Source organism: Neltuma alba, unplaced genomic scaffold, assembly GCF_004799145.2.
Source record: "Neltuma alba isolate B1F8T4 unplaced genomic scaffold, ASM479914v2 tig00012097_pilon, whole genome shotgun sequence".
In the NCBI taxonomy this organism is placed as follows: Eukaryota; Viridiplantae; Streptophyta; class Magnoliopsida; order Fabales; family Fabaceae; genus Neltuma; species Neltuma alba.
Window position 1 is genome coordinate 767924 of NW_021636654.1, and position 19999 is coordinate 787922.

At 33.6% G+C, this 19999-nt stretch overlaps 2 protein-coding genes and 1 long non-coding RNA gene across 7 annotated transcripts; all 3 read right to left on the reverse strand.

Moving 5' to 3' along the window:
- Positions 1 to 2825: 2825 nt before the first annotated feature.
- On the reverse strand, positions 2826 to 5400 carry LOC114722569 (disease resistance protein RLM3-like). Of its 4 annotated transcripts, none has more exons than XR_003738167.1 (3): positions 4423 to 5059; positions 3572 to 4343; positions 2826 to 3046 (listed from the first exon to the last, which is right to left on the reverse strand). XR_003738167.1 is itself a non-coding variant. In XM_028908629.1 (3 exons), exons 2-3 carry the CDS (start codon positions 4545 to 4547, stop codon positions 3770 to 3772), a joined length of 699 nt encoding a protein of 232 aa, XP_028764462.1. In that variant the 5' UTR covers positions 4548 to 4654; positions 5254 to 5400; the 3' UTR covers positions 3393 to 3769. The 4 variants fall into 4 exon arrangements, 2 of the variants coding, with proteins under 2 accessions (XP_028764462.1, XP_028764463.1); XR_003738168.1 differs by having other exon boundaries at positions 3566 to 4343; XM_028908629.1 differs by lacking the exon at positions 2826 to 3046 and adding an exon at positions 5254 to 5400 and having other exon boundaries at positions 3393 to 4343; positions 4423 to 4654.
- Positions 5401 to 11922: 6522 nt separating this feature from the next.
- On the reverse strand, positions 11923 to 15757 carry LOC114722652 (disease resistance protein RPS6-like). Of its 2 annotated transcripts, XR_003738178.1 has the most exons (4): positions 15338 to 15757; positions 13505 to 14599; positions 12862 to 13167; positions 11945 to 12777 (listed from the first exon to the last, which is right to left on the reverse strand). XR_003738178.1 is itself a non-coding variant. In XM_028908730.1 (3 exons), exons 1-3 carry the CDS (start codon positions 13625 to 13627, stop codon positions 12013 to 12015), a joined length of 1194 nt encoding a protein of 397 aa, XP_028764563.1. In that variant the 5' UTR covers positions 13628 to 13663; the 3' UTR covers positions 11923 to 12012. The 2 variants fall into 2 exon arrangements, 1 of the variants encoding a protein (XP_028764563.1); XM_028908730.1 differs by lacking the exon at positions 15338 to 15757 and having other exon boundaries at positions 11923 to 12777; positions 13505 to 13663.
- A 1231-nt stretch (positions 15758 to 16988) lies between these two features.
- On the reverse strand, positions 16989 to 18877 carry LOC114722651 (uncharacterized). Its single transcript, XR_003738177.1, has 3 exons — positions 18634 to 18877; positions 18300 to 18387; positions 16989 to 17003 (listed from the first exon to the last, which is right to left on the reverse strand). It is a non-coding gene; the product is annotated as an uncharacterized LOC114722651 (long non-coding RNA).
- Positions 18878 to 19999: the final 1122 nt, after the last annotated feature.

A 19999-nucleotide genomic window follows, 5' to 3' on the forward strand; every position in this document is an offset into this window, starting at 1 on the left:
CAAGCTTTCCCATTTATCCATACGAGAATGCAAAGACCTAAGACATATAAACATTGTGGCAATATTAAGGAGACAAGTTCAGGGTTAGTAGCTGTCTACTATTTTCTGGATCTTAGCAACTCATTATTCCATAAATTGACTGTGAAGCTCTTCGTCTCAAATGACAGTAATATTTTCTCTGGGTTTTGGGTTAAACTTGTGTCAGTATTATTGTCAGAGATATTATCAGAAGATCAGCGCTTGAAAAATATGGAGAGTTCAAAGTTGAAATTGTCATCTTTACTTCCATTTGTTACTTCACTTCGCTTGTTAGACCTTACTGAGTTTGGCAATTTCATCGAACGTTTCAACTTTCTTTCTGAACATGCAGAGCTTAAGAATATGCTTTCAAAAGATGTAGTCAATGAACTCAGAGCAATGGTGAGAAAGCCATTATTGGAGCTTGAAGAAAAGACAATAACAGAAGAGGCAATTATAGATTATAACTCTTATCGTGGAAAGAGGAAGCCATTATTGGAGATTGAAGGAGAGATAATGACAGAAATGGAATGTTATTGTAGCAGTACTACAAGTAATAGATTATTAACCAGAAGAGTTCCTAATAACATCACAGGCTGGCCATTGTTCACACAAGTGACATTACAAAGAAGTGAGATTACTGGTACTCAAGTTCAAGACATTCCGGGGATTTCAATGTTGAAATCACTGGCAGGATCTAGTTGTTGCAAAAGGATTAAACCTATTATAGATATAAGAACCTCACTGGATAAAGAAGCAATAATATGGGGTGGCAATGATGATGATATTGCAACAGCAGAAACAAAATGGGACATGCCTAGTTTTAGTATCGACATATGGCAAGAGTTGGCTGGAGATTTCTTTGTTCATTTTCCCATTCATGTAGATCATGACTCCATTTTGTTCCTCCTATGGTTTTCAAGAAAAAGTATCGGCAGGTGATTGACTTTTGATGGTTTTCAATATGCATCGATGTGTAGATATTGGTTTTTGTACTCACGTATTATCGTAAGACATCGACTCTATTGTTTTGCTCTATCTTTGATTCCTTTTTTGTTAAATGTAGCGTATGTAATCATTTTGTGAATGTAATGTGTGTATATAAGTAGGAAAGATCTTGTTTCCAAGAGACAGTTTTGATCAATTAGTTAATTTATATTCGTTGGTTTCAAATAAAAGATGCTCATAGGAGAGATATACTTAATTCAAAATATACGTGACTGTTCTAATTTTCTAGCTCATTAGTTGAACTTTTCCATTTTGACCTCTTGATATTAAAATCTATGATACTCCCTTGTTTCTAGACCTATCTAACTAATAACTGGTTAAAGTTAAAAAAAAAAAAAAAGTGTGACTTTACATCAAATACCCTTTACAATAATTATGTGAATGAGAATTCTTGTTGATACAGTAGTATGTGTTACGTTGTACAACACTCCTTGTGCCATTAACTCATCATCTTCAACTTCCAATCTCATCTTCTCCTCACTATCATTATCCGCTTCTCTTCTGAACGCCGCGTTCTCTGCCAAATCACCATCGCAAGAATCAAATGATCACGCCTATGACAATAGTCTCCATAATAACAATCATAGGAATAATGCATTTTGAAATTCCCAGACTCGAATCTCTAACTTGTAAGGTTTGCTAACAAATGGAAGTAAAGAAGCCACTGTCTCCCTACTATGTCTCACATTGAGGATCTTCACAATTGAAATATGATTTATAAGTTTAAGGACTCTACTGCCAAATAGATTAGTCTTTTGGAATAGACTCCCTTTATGAACTTGTGCTCGCGATGGTCCTCCCTACTATGTCTCACATTGAGGATCTTCACAATTGAAATATGATTTATAAGTTTAAGGACTCTCTACTGCCAAATAGATTAGTCTTTTGGAATAGACTCCCTTTATGAACTTGTGCTCGCGATGGTCCCCATTTTGACATCACTGATATCTCTAACACGTTCAAATCGAACATCAGAGACAGTCCCTCCTGATACAAAGATCTTCATTGTCACCTGGAATGACAACTTGTGAAGATCCATATAATAGTGCACAATATCATTGTCAGTGCAACTTCTCCCTTTAATAGTGCCACCGATGTTTATTCGCTTTGGCCCATCATCTCTAAGACAAATAGGTAAGCTTACTAGGACAGTTTGAAGAATGGATTTGATCCAAACTTACACAGCCATCAATATTTAAGCATTCAAGATCTGGGGGCTTGAGACATATAGGAGTACGTACTTGATCTCCTTTCCAAAGTTGCCTTATATGACTACTAGGAATTTGAAGCTCAACAAGATTCTCCACACAAGAAGCTTAATGGCACATATGGTGAAGGATATTCTTCCCAACTAACAACCTTGAATTAGTTACCCATAAGCAACTTTGAAGGCCCTCTCCCATCAGACCAATAAATTTTTAGAAATATTAAATTATGCATCTTTCGAAGGTCATTAATTGTCAATGGAATCCTTTTTATCTTGCTCATATCCAATGACAAGCATCGAATAGACTCAGTCACCTAGTAAGCAAGTCAAAGGAAAAAAGAAAGAACAACGATTATTATATAAAAATTACCAAAATACCATAGAAAATGAGATAAAATAGTAATAGACAGATTAAATTATTACCTTGTTACAAATGAAAAAATCATAGATGTCCCTATGACTTCGCAGTCGAACAGAGCCTTTAGGATTAGAAAATGACTGTTGTCTAGCAATTTCAACGCCCATGTCCCTCACAAGATTATCATTCAATATAGCCATTGTGATCAAATGAAGTGAGGGATCTGTCTCTTTAAGAACATTTACGTCAATATCTACAGAAGAGCCATATAATTGTCCTATTAGGTCCAAAGAAACATCAACTTTTTCCTTGATGAAAAATGCTATGTCAAGAAACATATTCTTCTGGTCCCTATCAAGTCCATCAAAACTCAATTTCAGAACATCAATAATGTAATTGGGTGGAGTTTCTTCTATTTTTTCCAAAGAACTTTCCCATTCTTCTTTTCCTCTGCCCTGAAGAAAAGAACCCAACTTTACAAGGGCAAAAGGATTTCCTTGACAATAATCCACTACTGATTTTGATAGCTCCACATAACTTTTAAATGGCTCATTTTGCTTGAATGCTTTCAAACTAAAAAGATGAAGGGCGTCATGGAAATCCAATCTTGGGACAGAGTATATTGAAAATGCAAAAAACATTTTGAAGTACTTGTATGTCTCTTGATGTGAGAATAATTCTACTTCCTTCTCCAAACCAATGATACACTTTAGTTAAATCCTCAGCTGGTATTGAATTGTCCACATCATCAAGTATCAGAAGAATTTTTTTGCGTCGAAGCCTATTTCTCACAAAAGTGGATTTTATGTCAAAGACATTAATGTCCTCATCTTTTATTAATTCTTTAAGACATTCTTGTTGTAACCTGTCAAACCCAATTATTCCTTGTTGTTTTCTTACATTTTCAACAAAGGAGAGAGCGTTAAACTGTGCTTTCAACTTGTGGAATACAGCTCTAGCAAGAGTAGTCTTACCCATACCTCCCATACCCCATATTCCCACAATGCGAGCTTCATCGAGTAGCTCTTCAATTTTCTGGATTTGATGACTAATCCCAACTAATCCTTCTAGATGAAAGGACGGCTTGCTATTCAATTTGCTCAGAATATCTTTCACAATCTTTTTGATGAGTTTGGGTTCAGTCCTAGCATCAATATAAATTAAAAGAATGATCATGTTTAATGCCCAAAGAAAGAAAATATAAGTGATGAATGAGTAGAAGCTGCTACCTGAAATTCTTTGAATCCCATCCAGAGAGATTTGTTGATTGGTTCAAAGCTTTTTTCCACTCCTGCACTTTTTTCGTTGTGCTTAAATCTTTGCTTAAGCTTAGCAAATCCATCTCCAAAACTCCCTTCTTGTTTGCGAATATTTGATGGATCAACGTGGTAGTAGAAAATAGGTATGACATCCCTTTTGTATTTATCCCGACATTTCATAATATGAACAAGTTCATCCATACACCATGTTGAAGAGGCATAATCTTTGGAGAAAATAATCAAAGATATCTCTGATTCCTCTATTGTTTCCAGAAGAATCGGTGAGATGTTATCTCCTTTGTGGAGCTTGTGATCCATAAAAGTATCAATGTTTGCATCGCAAAGTGCTTCATAGAGATAACTTGTGAAGTTGTCATGCGTGTCTTCCCCTCTAAAGTTAAGAAAGACGTCATACTTGGTTGCAAGAGGAGCATCAATGATATGAGAAGGAGAAGAAACTGTGGGAATCGGATCATCAACAACATCCTTACCACTACAGATGGAAAGAAATCATGAATAATATTGCACTAACAGCAAACCGAACAAAGAGAAATTGCTATAGAGGATGTTACCTATCATCAACAGAAATAGGATGGGTAGCATGAAGTGGAGAGATTAATCTGATAGCTTTAGAAATTGCTATTGCCAGCAAAATCAATACAGCTTCTATGAGCATTAAAACAATGGTTGCATCCATGTCACAGTAATTCCTTGCTTCAACCTCAGACTAATCCTTGTTTTTTGGCTTTACCTTCTCATGAGGTGCTATGGTTTGGCTCTTGGTTCACGTGATGATAAACAGATCTAACAAAAATATTCAGCAAGTGCACAATACACAATATCTTAGGTATCGTTATCCTAATATGTTATAGCATCTTCTGAAGACGCGGATCTAATACTATTGGGCTTCACTGATGACCTTGGTTATTGGACTTCCATTAGGCTATTCTGTTAACAAAACCAAAACAATAGACCAGCGTCCAGGGGTCTGAACTGTGAAGTGAAATATAAAATTCGTAAAACAGCCTGTTGAACTATTGAGGTTGAGGGACCTAACAGTACGGAAAAGGGTATGAAACCGTTTTCTTTTCCAAGGGAGCAAAATTTCCAGAGAGGCATCCGCCGACCAGAAATAAAAATGACTAAGAATTCACCGAACAATGGGTACTCCTAATTCAATGTAGTTTATGAGGATTATACAACATACACGTAGTAAAATATAGCATTCAGATCTCACGTGTTATGTTCCATTAGATACGAGTAAAAGCAGACGACTGCAAGATAAAGATTCAACACTAGAAGAAGAAACTAGCAGGAGTTTTGCACAATTCGTAGGTAAAATAGGAGATGGATGGGATGAAGCAAGTGAATGAAAGAAGAGAAATGCGTTAGGCAGTACTAACCTGGATCTGGAGGAAGCAGAAGAAATAGCTCACAAAGATAGCAAAAATGGCGGCACCGGGATCTGCAGCTTCCTCCTGATCTTCAAAGAGATCAACAGTTGAATTTCTTCGAAGCAAGAGTCTGCGCGTAGCGTTGCCGTGTAAATTCTAGCTTTTTTCTTCATCCAATCCACACATCTTCCACTTTGGAAAATAATACTCCTCCGGTCTTTAATATAAGGCTCATTTAACTAATTTGATTATTTAAGGAAATTAGATAAGTTAGTTAATTATAAGAAATGTGACACATTTTTCCTAAAACACCATAATCATCTTTCTTAATACCCCCTCTTCCTCTTCTACTTAGTTATGGTTGAGGAGTATCTATAGGGGTAATTTAGAGAAAATTGATAAATATGAGAAATGGGTCCTATATTTAAAATGGGTCCTATATTTAAGACCAAAACCAACTCAACAATTGAGTCTTATATTAAGGACCGGTAGTAACATATTGTTAGGTAATTAATTTATTGTCAAAAAAAGTTGATTAGTATCGACAACAGCCTGCTGTTAGTTACTATTGAAGAAAGGATTCAAAGACAAAAAGAACAATTGATAAAACAATTCCAAAAAAAAAAAAAATGAAGTCAAGTTAGGCTGCATAAAAAACCATGGAAGGCTTATTGCAGTTCTTTGTTCTCTACATGTTGAGAGATTCTCTATATGCTGAGAGATTCAGTACTTTAGTTTTTAAATTTTTTTCCTCTAAACATAGGCCTCCCTCTATTAAATGTAATCATATTTAAGATATTATTAGACACTAAATATAAATATCTTTCTCAGCGGAGATTTGAAGTTACAAAAGGATTAATCCTTTTCACTTTGTTAACCTTTCATGGAGTGTTGTTAGTTTGGGCCAATGGCCCACATATAACCTTTAATCTCAACTCAAATGGCATCTTAACTGATTTAATTTTTTTTTTTTGGAACTGACCTTAACTGATTTAACCATCCCACTAATTTCATAACATTGCATTATCCTACTGATATCAGACCCCACACACACACACAGAGATCAAATGCATTTCCAAAATGTTGTTCAACTAACAATTTTTTTTTTGGCTAAGTACTCCTCTGGTCCTTAATATAAGACCTAATTGTTGAGTTGGTTTTGATCCTAAATATAAGACCCATTTCTTATATTTATCAATTTTCTCTAAATTACCCCTATAGATACTTCCTCAACCATAATCAAGTAGAAGGAAGGAAGAGGGGTATTAAGAAAGATGATTATGGTATTTTAGGAAGAACGTGTCACATTTCTTATAATTAACTAACTTACCTAACTTCCTTAATATAATCAAATTAGTTAAATGGGTCTTATATTAAGAACCGGAGGAGTATATGCATTTTGATGTTTGTGTATGGCCTGATAATTCATATGCTACTTCAATACTTAAGTCCTACATTGTTTGGTGTACATATTTTATAATTAAATATGTGTAGATTTTAAGATATATTATATTAATAAATTTATAAATATTTATAGCTATTTAATTTATTTTATATATTGTTCTCCGTAAATTTAATTGTTAGGTAGAATAGAATTTAGATAGAAATTTTATTCATATTCTCTCATTTTGTACAAGAAACATGACAAATGGAGTAGGGAAAAAAGTATTCAAAGAAAAGAAATTAAAAAAAAAAAACAGAGAGATAACAGGCAAGAAGCGTGGATGCGGCAGCCGTAGGAGAAGGAAAAAATAAATGAATTTTAAAAAAGTCAATTATTATCTGAGCAAGACTTCATTTACGGTATAAAAATAGGGAAAATTTCATTGTACACCCTTTGTAGCAAATTTATATGAGATTTCCTTCAAAAGTTTCTGAAATTTCACTCCAACCCCCGGACCAAAATGAAATTAAATTTTTATAAGTAAAATGACATTTTTGCCCCTTGCTTGTTTTCCATTTTTCCCCTTAAATAAAGGGCCACTGTTGCTGTGGTGGGAGCTCTAGACACCGATGATTGATCGGATCTCTAATCCACTGGTGGTCGAAGCTCCAATGGCTGAAAATATGTTTGTTGTTAATTGCCTTATTTTTGGTGTAAATACCCTTATTTTACTTGTTAATGCAAATATTAACACTTGCATTATGGGAGTTGTTAATTTTCTTATATTTGTTGTTAATCACCTTATTTTTATTGTAAATATGTTCATTATATTTGTTAATGCTGACATTGACACTTGTATTTATATGAGTAGTTAATTCCCCTATATTTGTTGCTAATCTCCTTAACAAGTGGAATAAAGGGATTTACGACAAAAATTTGGTGACAAATAACAAATATAAAGGATTTAACAACACCTTTGAATGCGAATGTCTAGATATACATTAACAAGTCCAATAAACAAATTTACAACAAAAATAAGATGGTTAACAAAAAAAAAATAAGGGAATTAACAACTCCCATAAATGTAAATGTCTAGATCTACATTAACAAGTGGAATAAGAGAGTTTATAACAAAAATAAGGTTCTTAACAAGAAACATAAGGGAATTAACAACTCTTATAAATGCAAATATCTAGCTCCGCATTAACAAACAAAATAAGTGGATTTGTAACAAAAATAAGGTGATTAACATAAACATAAGTGAATTAACAACTCCCATAAATGCAAGTGTCAATATCTGCACTAACAATTGAAATAAGGAGATTTACAATAAAAATGAGGTGATTAACAACAAATATAATCAAATTAACAACTCTCACAATACAAGTATCAATGTTTGTATTAATAAATGAAATAAGGGAATTTACAACAAAAATAAGATGATTAAAAACAAACATATTTTTTGGTCACTGGAGCTTCGACCACTAGCGGACAGAGATCCAGTCGATTGTCGGCTTATGGAGGTTCGGCCAGTAGTCAAAGCTCCGGCGATGGGCCTTTTAATTGAAAAGAACAAAAGAAAAGAAAAACAATCAAATGGCATATATGTATTTTCACCTATAAAATTTAATGTCATGTTGGTCCAATGGGTGCAGTAAAATTTCAGAATCTTTTGGAGGGAATATGATATTAATTTGCTAAAGAGGGGTTGCAGTGAAATTTTCTCATAAAAATATAAACCACACTTTTTTATATTAAATGGACAAATTCGTTGACCACGGCTTATTCTACTTGTAACAATACACGACTTATAAGACCAACTAACGCACAGGAAACAATCAAGTTTTGTTTCAAGGATTAAAGTGGTAAGTTCAAACAATCAAAATAGAAGTTATTTGAGAAAATTATTACTAACATGTTCTATCTCATATATAACAAAAAATAGTTGTTAAATAAACAGAGGTAGGAAGAGTAATACTCCCTTGATCTTTGATAGAAGATATATCTAACTAATTTAATTATATTAATGAAATTAGTTAAATTAGTTAATACGATTTTTTTTCTAAAACGCCCTAATCATCTTTCTCAATTCTTTCATTCTCTCTTACTTGATTAAAGGACACCAATAAAGACACTCTGAAAAAAAATAGATAAATATGAAAACTAAATTTTATATTCATCGTAAAGATTAACTCCCCAATTAAGTCATATATTAAGGACCGGAAGAGCATTATATAATATTACGGAAAACACATATGGCAATAATTAATGATAAGTAAGCATAATTATTAGTACTATTTAACCTAAAATGATTTAACTTTGAACCACATAAAACATTTTTTTCTCACACAAAAATATTCAAAACATAATTGTTTGAAGGGCTTTATGTCAAACAGTTGTTTGGTCAATGGCTATGCCCCATGTTCCGTTATCAAAAAGAAAGATTTTGGCAAAACCATATAGAAATATAACGTATGTCAAATTTATTGACTTTGAAAATTAAATACACATAATATCTTTGGTCAATGGGCTTTACAATGCATTGTTCTTGTCTCAGTACGCGGCAAGGTGGTACGACAGAGAAAAGAGCATGGGAAAGCGTATGAATTGGGTAAGGGGATTCTATGACTACATGACTCCTTATGCTTCAAGCATATGTGAATTATAGAGAACTTGGTCTGGGGATGGAACAATTCAATGGAACAAGCTTCCTGAGGTCAAGCACTTGGGGATTCACGTAGTTTAATAAGGATAATTTTATAAGGATGGTCAAAGTGAAGTCTAAGGTTGATCCAAGTAATTTCTTCAGGCATGAGCAGAGTATCCCTCCATCTCCATTATTGGAAAGTAACAAGGATTAAACAAGTGAAAATCTTTATTGCAATTTATTTCATATTGTTTGTGTGTATGCATATGCTTCAAGCATTATGCAAAATAAATTATTGGCATTCTAAAAAAGGTGTATCACCATGATCATTCATGATTGTCGATCCATGTTTACTTAATTACTTTGATGATGATATTAATTCTTTAAACAATTGTCTGATTGAGGCTCCTTAATGTCGAATAGCATTGCACAAGAGGGATTTTCTTAAAATTGTCATTTATTTTTAGAGTAAAATATATTGACATCCCTTCAATTATGTCTTAATTATACAGACCTTCCCTCTATTTTAAAAATATATAGTTTCATCCAATCTCTTAACACAGTTAGAAATATTCTCAAAATAAATTTTATTTACCATTTTACCCCTTTCTAATAAATCACTACCTATATTATTATTTTTACCGTTACATAAATCTTATTTAGAGAAAAAGAAAGAAATAAGATGACTTTATTTTGTATTGCATATTTTGACTAAAATCATTAGAATAAAAAATTGTGTTTAATCCGGCCAAAAAAATTTATGTTTGATATATATTTTTAGCCATTTAAAAAATAAAATAAATAAATTTAAAAATATAATAAAAAATTAAAATTACAAATTTTTACAATAAATCCAAAATTAATTAATTTTATAATATATTAAAAAGTTTTAAAATTTATGTATTATAACTATTTTTTGTTGTATAAAGTTTTTTGGGAATATAAATGCTTAATTAATTCTAATGATAAAGAGGGGTATTTTGGTCCAGAAAAAGGTTTGAAAGTTAGACTAACGGTCAACTAACGGTTTGGGTAGATGGAAATGGAATCTTAAATATATAGGAGAAATTAGTGTAACATGTATTTTGATTTTGAGAGAGGTCCATATAAATTTTCAAAATACAAGGGAGGTTTGGGTAATTAAGGTAAAATTGAAGAGCTAGAGTATTTTACTCTTATTTTTATTGTATATGAACAACGTTTTATGGAATGGAATGCTAATTTTGCTTTTTAATATGTAATTCACGGAAGGCTTCCGCAATACTGGTGCTTTATAAATTACTTAATGTTGCTTCACAATTGCTGCGGGCTCTATTGTGTGCGTTACTCTCCATACGTGTATGACTTAACCAGAGAAACAATTTTCGTTGATAAAACTAGCATATATGATTTTTCATAATTTGTCATATGTAGAGTATCCTTTAACTTATAATACAAATTAAAACATGTATTTCCCAAATCTTGACTACATAGAGTTTGCAAAATGGATATTTGTCAATTTTGAAATCACAAGCAGAATCTGATTACTGCAAAAGGATTCATCAGACTCTGATACATGTTACACAGTATCTGAATATCAATAAGCATCACAAAAGAGCGCCAACAGTTAAACTCCTCTCGGAAACACAATCCCAGCCCGCTGTACTATATATTCATTCACATTTCCATGCCCATCACAATTCTCAAACCAGACACCTCACTTTTATTCAATAAACCTATTAGGCCCTATGCTATGGCAAAGTTGAGTCTTGAGAAAGACCTGGGAAAAGAATGTCGATTATTCTTTGAGATTCCTCAGGAAGTTGTGCGTGTGGCAAGAGATGAAGAGGCGCAGATGATCTGGAGAGACACGGGTTGAGGATGTTAGTTTTGTGTTGGTTTTGTCTTTTCTTGTTCTAGGCCCTGGGCCTCCATACTACCCAAAAAAAAAAAAACCTATTAGGCCCCAACCTAGGCCGAACAATAGTAGAATATCCATCGATGGATAGAATATAGGGAGAATCACTGCAAGATCAAGCCAAGGAAGCTATTTACCGAAAAGTCTTAGAAAATGTTTAAACTACTAAAAAGTCCCTTGGGACATAAAAGTAATAGGTGAAAATAATGCAGTTATTATTATGTTCTCACTTGTCAATGCCTGACCTTCATGTGTCAATTGTTGGATAGTCACTTGTCAATTTCTGGACCATCAGTTGTCAATAGTTGCTTGCGTCATGAGAGTTGTTTAATATGCACATACCGAGCCAGTTGTCAATCCCAGAACCCACACTTGTCAATTGTTGGACAATTACTTGCCAATGTCTCGGCCTTGAGTTGTCATGTTTGGTTAGTTAATTAGAATTTATATTTAGTTATATTTTGATGTGCAGTAGCTTGTCAATTTTTTTTTCTATCACTTGTCAATGCAATATCAGAACATATTGTCATTGCATGAACTCTCACTTGTCAATAGTTGAGTTTACAGATCTAATTGTCAATGCCAAGACCATCACTTGTTAATGCTTGGTTCCTTACTTGTCAATGAGGATAGAATGATCATTGCATTATTTTCAGCTCTCACCCTCATGTCTCAAAGAACTTTTTAATTGTTTAAATATCTTTTGGGACTTTTCAGTAAATATTTTTCTTGACTAGGACAGTGATTTTCCCTTAAATATATTTAGCCACAATTAGAGTCGGTAACATAGGTTGAGCCACCTAAAAATGGCAGCTTAAGGCTTGGTCAAATGCCACCTTTTCAAGGGGACAGATTCTTCCAACCCGTGACGCTTGACCTACTGGTTCGCCCGCATTGTCGGCTATAACCATAATAAAATGCTTTCAAAATTAAATCTCGAGGAATATTCTTATTTAATGGCTCCCGATAATTCATCAATTCCTTGGGAGTGATGCTGCTGTGATACCTTGTTAATGTAACACTGTTATTACTATCATAATATTCCGTTGACGTGGTCGTAGTTGCCATCGTTGTCGCCATAGCCGCCACTTGTGTTGTAAGTGGTAGGTCATTATCTGTGGCAAGGGAGTAAAAAGGATCGGTATAATGCAGATGGTAGTTATAATGTTGGTTGAAATCATCAATTGCACTCTCCGACCATTCAACTCTCTTCACATATGGAAGTAAACACTCCAATCTCTGTCTCAATTCTGCATTCTCTTCCACGTGTTTAAATCCAACACCCGACATGATCTTGCCACGTACCTCGACCTTCATTGACAAATTATCGCAACCGTCCAAACTATAACTGCGAACAATCTCAAACCCTGATGGACTAAGCCCTTCCATTCTAAAAATGCCCTCAATGTCCATCTCCAATGGCCTACTATCTTGTATATATAGGGTCACATTCCTTCCCGAGACATCTGAAGAATAATGGATATGAGCCAAACTCACACAACCATCAAGACACAGCTTTTCAATCTTAGGGGTATGGCATAGATCTGGGATAGCAGTGAGATCTTTTGAATACTGTACATCCATTCTCTTTAGATTTGGAAAATGCTGAAAAGTAGAAAGCACTTTGCATTGTGAATGATTTAATCTGGTCGGTGTTTGATGCGATCTATGAAAAATGATAGTACATACCTGAGTCCCATTGCCCAGTTGTCGGATATTACTATTAGGTGTTCCAAGGATAACAAGATTCTCGGCACAGAAATGCAATGGTACATATGGTAGTGGATATTCTTCCCACCTAAAAAACCTTAATTCTTCTGGGAGATAATCCAAATGTCCAAAAAGGTTCAGCTTTGAAGGCTTTCTCCTTTGATCTGACTTGTAAATTCTAAGGAATATTAAATTGTGCATTTTTTGAAAATCACTAGACCTCCATTTAATCATTTTCATCTTGCTCATGTCTAATGACACGCATCGAACTGCCTCCACCGTCGCCTAGTAATAACAAGTTAAGGGAAACAACAGTTAAGTATATCTGCTTTCAGAAATATGAATATTAATGACGTTATTGTGCATTTCATTAAAAAATTCCTGAAAATTCATGTTTCCCTGATAATAAATTATTTTCCAAAATTTAAGAAGATTAATAAATTACACCCAACACAAAGGCTCTGCACCCGAACCAATTTTAATCAAAGCAGGGAACTTTTTTTTTTTAAAAAAAAAACTACTTAGACAAATATTGAGACTTACAGAGGATTTTAAATTTCTAACGAATGAAAAATAAATTTTTAGGAAAATAAATGACAAGAAAATAAAAATAAATTATTACCTTGTCATTGTTGAAAAAACGATAAATATCCTCGTGCCTCCATAGTCGAATGGGTTTTTCTGGGTTAGATATGAATTGTTGCCTAGAAATTTCAAGCCCCATGTCCATTAGAAGAGCATGCATCTCAATATCACCATTTTCATTCACTAAAATGAGGGTCTCTCTTTAAGCACACATATGTCAATATATGCAGAAGAACCATATAAGCTTCTTAAACAATCTAGAGAAACCCTCCATGCTCCTCCCTTCAAGAAAATTGTAAGGTCAAAAAATACATTCTTCTGCATCTCATCAAGTCCATCAAAACTCAATTTTAGAACACTAAAAATGTCTTTATGTGGGGCTTGTTTTAGTTTTTCCAATGCACTTTCCCACACTTCTTTTGTTTTTCGATAAAGAAAACAACCCAACACTACAAGAGCTAATGGATTTCCTTGACAATAATGACTCACAACAAACTTTGATAACCCCAAATAGCCTTTAAATGGCTCATTTTGCTTAAATGCTTTCAAACTGAAGAGATTTAGAGCATCATTGAACTCTAATCCCTTAACATGATATGTTGTACTTGCAGAAGAATTCTTAAGAATTTGCATGTCTCTGGAGGTAACAATAATTCTACTTCCTTCTCCAAACCAATCACACAACTTGGTTAAATCTTCTGCTGTTAATAAATTGTCCACATCATCAAGTATCAGAAGGATTTTCTTGCGTTGAAGCCTATGTTTCACAAAAGTGGATCTCATGTTGTAGATGTGAAGGCCCTCATCTTTTAATAATTCTTTAAGGCATTGTTCTTGTAATTTTTCAACTCCATTTCTTGCAAGTTGTTCTCTTACATTTCCAACAAATGAGGAAGCTTCAAATTGTGATTTCAATTTGCCAAACAAAGCTTTGGCAAGGGTAGTTTTACCTATACCACCTGTGCCCCATATTCCTAGTATCCGAGCATCAATCAAGAGTTCTTCTATTTTCTCAATTTGATGATTAATGCCCACGAGTCCTTCAACATGACATGATGATGTTGATGATGTATAGTAGTTCAGTTTGCTCAAGATATCTTCCACAATTTCTTTAATGAATTTGGTCTCAGGCCTAGTAAAAATTCATATTTTTTTAAGAAAAATATTCAGTATAAAAATGTCAAGAAATTAGGTAGACTAATGAAATTAAAATGGATTAGCAAATTTACAGTCTTATGGTCCTAAATATAAAAGCTAAATAATTAATTTACAGAGAATAAGAAAATTGGTTAAATTATCTATTTGTAAATAATGTATATCTATAGTTTCACTAAAGTATCCATTTTAATTATTTCTTGGTGTCTCGAGACCTCCAAATTAAATCCTTATGATTTTACTATGAAGACTAAATTTGTTAATACCATTTTAATTATTTCTATTGACTACTCTCTTGATCAAAAACCCCCCAATATGTGCAACTAATAATGCAATAGTTTAAGGAAAAAAGAATATAAATTTAGTCGATAAATTGAATTGAGGTCTTACACTTACCATTAATTTGGATGAAAAGAAAATTGAAAAGAAAAGAATATTATGAAGGATAACTCCTAAAAATAGTTAACAAAAATTATTACTTTTTGAGGTTTTTCTTTGTAGTATTCTCTCCCTGATTTTCCTAATTCTCATTTTTCCCCATTCACACCAAACTTTAGAATCAAAACAAACATAGCTCTTACTATTTAAGATCGAAATGAGTACTAAAACTCTATCAGACATGATCAAATTAAAGCTCTACTTTCTTTTTTTTTTTTTTTAATATATACAAGGCACGTGATCTACACTAGTATATCAAAGAATGACTAGAAGGTACCTGATATTCGTGGAATCCCATCTAGAAGAGAGGCTTGTTGACTGGATCAAAGCATTTTCCCACTTGTGTAGTCTCTCTGGGTTGTCTTTAAATCTTTGCTTCAGCTTAGCAAATCCATATCCAAAGCTCCCACTTTGTTGGCTAACATTTGATGGGTCAACTTTGTAGAAAATAGGTACCACAATCCTTCCAAATTTTTTCTTACACTCTAATATGTGAACAAGCTCATCCAAACACCAAGTTGAAGAAGCATAATCAGCAGAGAAAATAATCACAGAAATCTCTGATTCCTGTATGGCTCTTAGAAGAATGGGTGAGATATCATCTCCTTTGTGGAGTTTGTGATCCATAAAAGAGTGAATGTTTGCTTTACAAAGTGCTTCATAAAGATAACTCGCGAAATTTTTGCGAGTGTCTTCGCCTCTAGACAATTTTTGAACCGTCACCCGGACTCGTTAACGGCTCGGTTTGAACTAAAAAACCGTTCACATAGTTGAGCCGGATTGGACCGGAGTTGAGCCGTTATTAAGCCGGAAACCGGAGTTGGACCGGGAACCGGAACGGTTTTCAGAAAACCGGACGGTTTTTTAGCCTGACTGAAAAATACTAAAAAATTTTAAAAAAATAGAAGAAAAATAAAAAAATTGATCCCCTTAAATATCCTAATATATTTTTAGACTAGTTATAACCATATAGTATTATTTCATTGAAAATTTCATATATTGTGGTGTTAAAATCGTGAGTCGCTAGTCTTTTTGTTTCGATATTTGATCTATCTTTTAAAAAAATATTTTGATTTGAATGAATTGATAATTTGTAATATCATTAAATATTTTAAACATACATAAAATTAAATATATAAGGTTTTAGTCCATTTTCAATGATTTTATTATAATTTTAGATTATTTAAATGCATTTCTAAATTATTTAATAATTTGATATTTTTCATATATACTAATTATATGTATATAATATTTTTTAAAATTAATTATTGCGTCACCGGTCTGACCGAACGGTCCGACCGATCCGACCGATTGAACCATGACCCGTTGATCTTTCTGGTTCGACTTCCGGTCCGGCTTTTAAAACATTGCTTATTTATTGTGCAAAATACTCTACCTTTACATCTTGTCTTCTATTTTAAAAATATACACCTAAGTTCGAGCTGTCAACTATATTAAAAATATTTTATGTAATTATTTGTTTAATATTTTTATCATATTGGGACAGAATGTAAACTAAATTAGTTAATATAGACTAAAAAACTTGATTCAAAGTTATACTTGAAAAAAATAAAGAACTCGAGCAGTTTGCTTTTGCATTGACTTCTTTAAAAATTCTGAATAAGATAAATGAAGATCTTAGTCAATAGATCAGGTCTACAGATCTACGACAGTAAGGTAGCCAACAAGGAAGAGCCAAAATCAACAACAAATCTTTTTTCAGAATTTCCCTGAGAAAAATCCGGGGAAAAAGGGCAAGCAAAACAGAATAATAAATAAGTGAAAGAGAAGAAATAACCTGGATCGATGTAGAGGGAAGCGAAAGAAAGAGCTCAAAAATGGCAGATTCAGGATTTGCTGAGATTTGCTCTCTCTTCAAAAAAGATGCCTCTCACCTATTTATGTCTGTGGGGTTGCCGTGTTGCAACTTGCAACTTGCAATGCTGTTCCAACAATGATGTCAATTTTATAAAACTAATATCCGGAAGGCAATTCACATGTTTTATCTTTCACCAGAGAAAAAAAAATCCATATTATATTTATATATAAATATTTAGTGGTAGGTGTTATTATGAGAAAAGGAGAGAAGCAAGGAAACGTGTGAAATTTTTTAAAGGTAAAGGTACAATTTTAACACTAAACTTATATAGCAGGGACATATAGTATCATTAACTTTTTAGGGGTGCAAAGAATATACATAAACTTCATAAAAAGGAGCAAAATTATCATTTCGGTCAAGAGAAAATTAGTGAAAAATACTCATTTAAAAATTTAATTATACAGAAAGACCTGTATTACAGCAACATCCGTTATGTAATTTTCTCTTCGGTTAAAATGTTAAATGTTCCAAACGTCCGTTCCAGTCTCACCAAATGTAACATTCTCTCTCCCCTCCGTCATCTCTCCTTCTCTCACAAACCTTCCTCCGTCTCTGGCGTCCACCCACTGGTCTCTACGAAGAACTTGGAGGCCGCCTATGTTATCTTGTAGAAGAAATGCGAGGGACGACGGATTTGAGTGCTGGGTTGTATATGTTTTGCTTACTCACAAATTTTGACGAAATGAAAACCTTTGCTCTCCTTTTTGAAAGCTTGCTTCTCCTCTTCTCTTCTTCAATCTCGTGTTTAGGGGCTTTAGAGACTGTACTGATATCCCTGTAATTATCCACTTCTTCACTTCTGATTCTAACCCCGATTCTCTCTGTGACTTTTTGGAATTGGCCGAAAGAATGAAACTCGATTCTTGCCTGAGAAACTGAGAACGAAGGGGATCGGGAGTAACATAGGCGGTAACAGAACAAAGAGGGAGGGAGGGAGGCAGGGAGGGAGGGAATGTTAACGGACGTTTGGAGATATGGTAATTTTGCTCCCTTTCACAAGGTTTATATATATTTTTACAACTCTAAAAGGATAATTGTGCCATATGCCTATAGCATATAAAGTTATTGTTAAATTTACACTTTTCTCCTTCTTTTTTTTTAATTAGGAATGAGGGGGCGTACAGAAAGAGAGAATGGGGAGGGAGGATTTGCGGGGTTACTTAGAATATCTGCCATCTTTTCAGAAAAAATAGTTAAAAAAGAAAAAAAATTAGAGCTGAAGAACTCGTTCTCAAGAACAAGTTCTTTGTTGATCTAAAATTCACTTTGCCAAGAACAATTTTGCCTATAGCATCCTGATAGTCGTTGCAGAATTTTTTCAAAGAGAGAGAGAGAGAGAGAGAAGAATGGAAGTATTAACCTGTATGTGAAGGGAAGATCGTTCACAAATATCGCAAGATACTTCCACCGATCCTGATCTTTAAACAGATCTACAGTTGGCTCTCAACCTGTAGAGTTCATATATATATAAATAAAAGAAAGTATATGCATATAAAAATAAATGAACTGGTCAGAGGACGTGGAAATGTGATTAGATTTCTTGCTTCAATAACCTCCAACTTTAAGCCATCTGAAACTAATTATTAAGTCCTTGCTTTTCAGCCTTAGTGAGAAACAATATGGTTTGGTGTCTTGATTAACGTAACAATAGAGATCAAACAAAAATATTTCCAAGGTGGGACGAAAGAAATAACCTGGCCAATGTGGAGAGAAGCGAAGGTCTCAAAAATGGCAGCTTCAGATTTTGCGGACTTGATTTCTCTTTTCAGATTCAGAGATCAGCGAATGTGAAATGCCTACCTCGTATGTTTATTCCTTGCTTCAGCCTTTGTGGTGAACAAGTCAAGTAAACTAAAGTCCTCCGGCGTATTCGTCGCTTTTGTGGATTGCCGTGTTGCTTCATTCGTATCTGTCACTTTTGTAATCTGGGGGGCCTAGTTTATGGGGGCATGTGTTCTCTCTCTCTTCCTAAATATTTCGAAAGGGGAGCCAAATTGAGCATGATTAACGGCAACTAAGTCCACCCAACACCTTTACTTGTTTATTTTATGTTTCTAGAACAAGTTGCGGTGAATGAAAGTAAACGTGTATTCATGGCTGTTGTTCCTTAATTTCTTTATTTTGTCTTTTACATTAAAATTTCCAAGCTCTTGCTGCCCTCACAAACACGGGTTCTTTGTGCGCGCCCCCCCGGGCCCGGAGTCCCATCTCTTTCAAGTATGTTTTTTTAATGATATTTACTGGATCCATCTATCGAGGTTTGTCTGTCCTTATTCCTTATTGATATAGGTGTTTTATCTAAAAATCGAAGCCGATCTTTTGAATGATGTTTGTAATACTTCAACTTCCTAATTATTTTTTCTTTTGATCTTTAGATTTTAAATCGTATAAAAGACACTTTTATTTCTCTTATTTTAATTTATAAAGTGGCATGTGCTGCCGGTCTTATAAGTCACATTGAGGGGGTGTTTAGATGAAAACAAAAAACCGTCGTTTTAAAAATAATTTTATGGTATACGAAATAAATATGTGAAAAAATTAATCTCGATGTACAAAAAAATACTTTCTAAAAGTACTTTTATTAAAACCTAAACACCCCTTGAATCTGTGATCTTTTATTTTGGGGCATAACCACTTGTTCCATGACCCATGCTTTCAAATCTTTGAAGCCATGGTTTTACGGAAGTGGTGAACAATAGCTTTTGAGGATAAAATTCAGAGATTCCTTATTTAAATGTCAATTTTGCACTTTGTCCTTTTGCTGTCAGACTGATTTGTTTGAAATTTAAAATTACACTTTATGTAATTATCAGATATGGTAATTTTGTTCCCTTTCACAAAGTTTACATATATTTTTACAACTCTCAAATGTTAATGGTGTTACATGCCGATAGCATATAAGCTTATTGTTAAATTTATACTTTGCTTCATTCTTTTTAATTAGGAATGAGGGGGCGTACAGAGAGAGAGAATGGGGAGGGAGGATTTGCAGGGTTATATAGAATATCTGCCACCTTTTCAGAAAAAAATATTTAAAAAAGAAAAAATTAGGGATGAAAA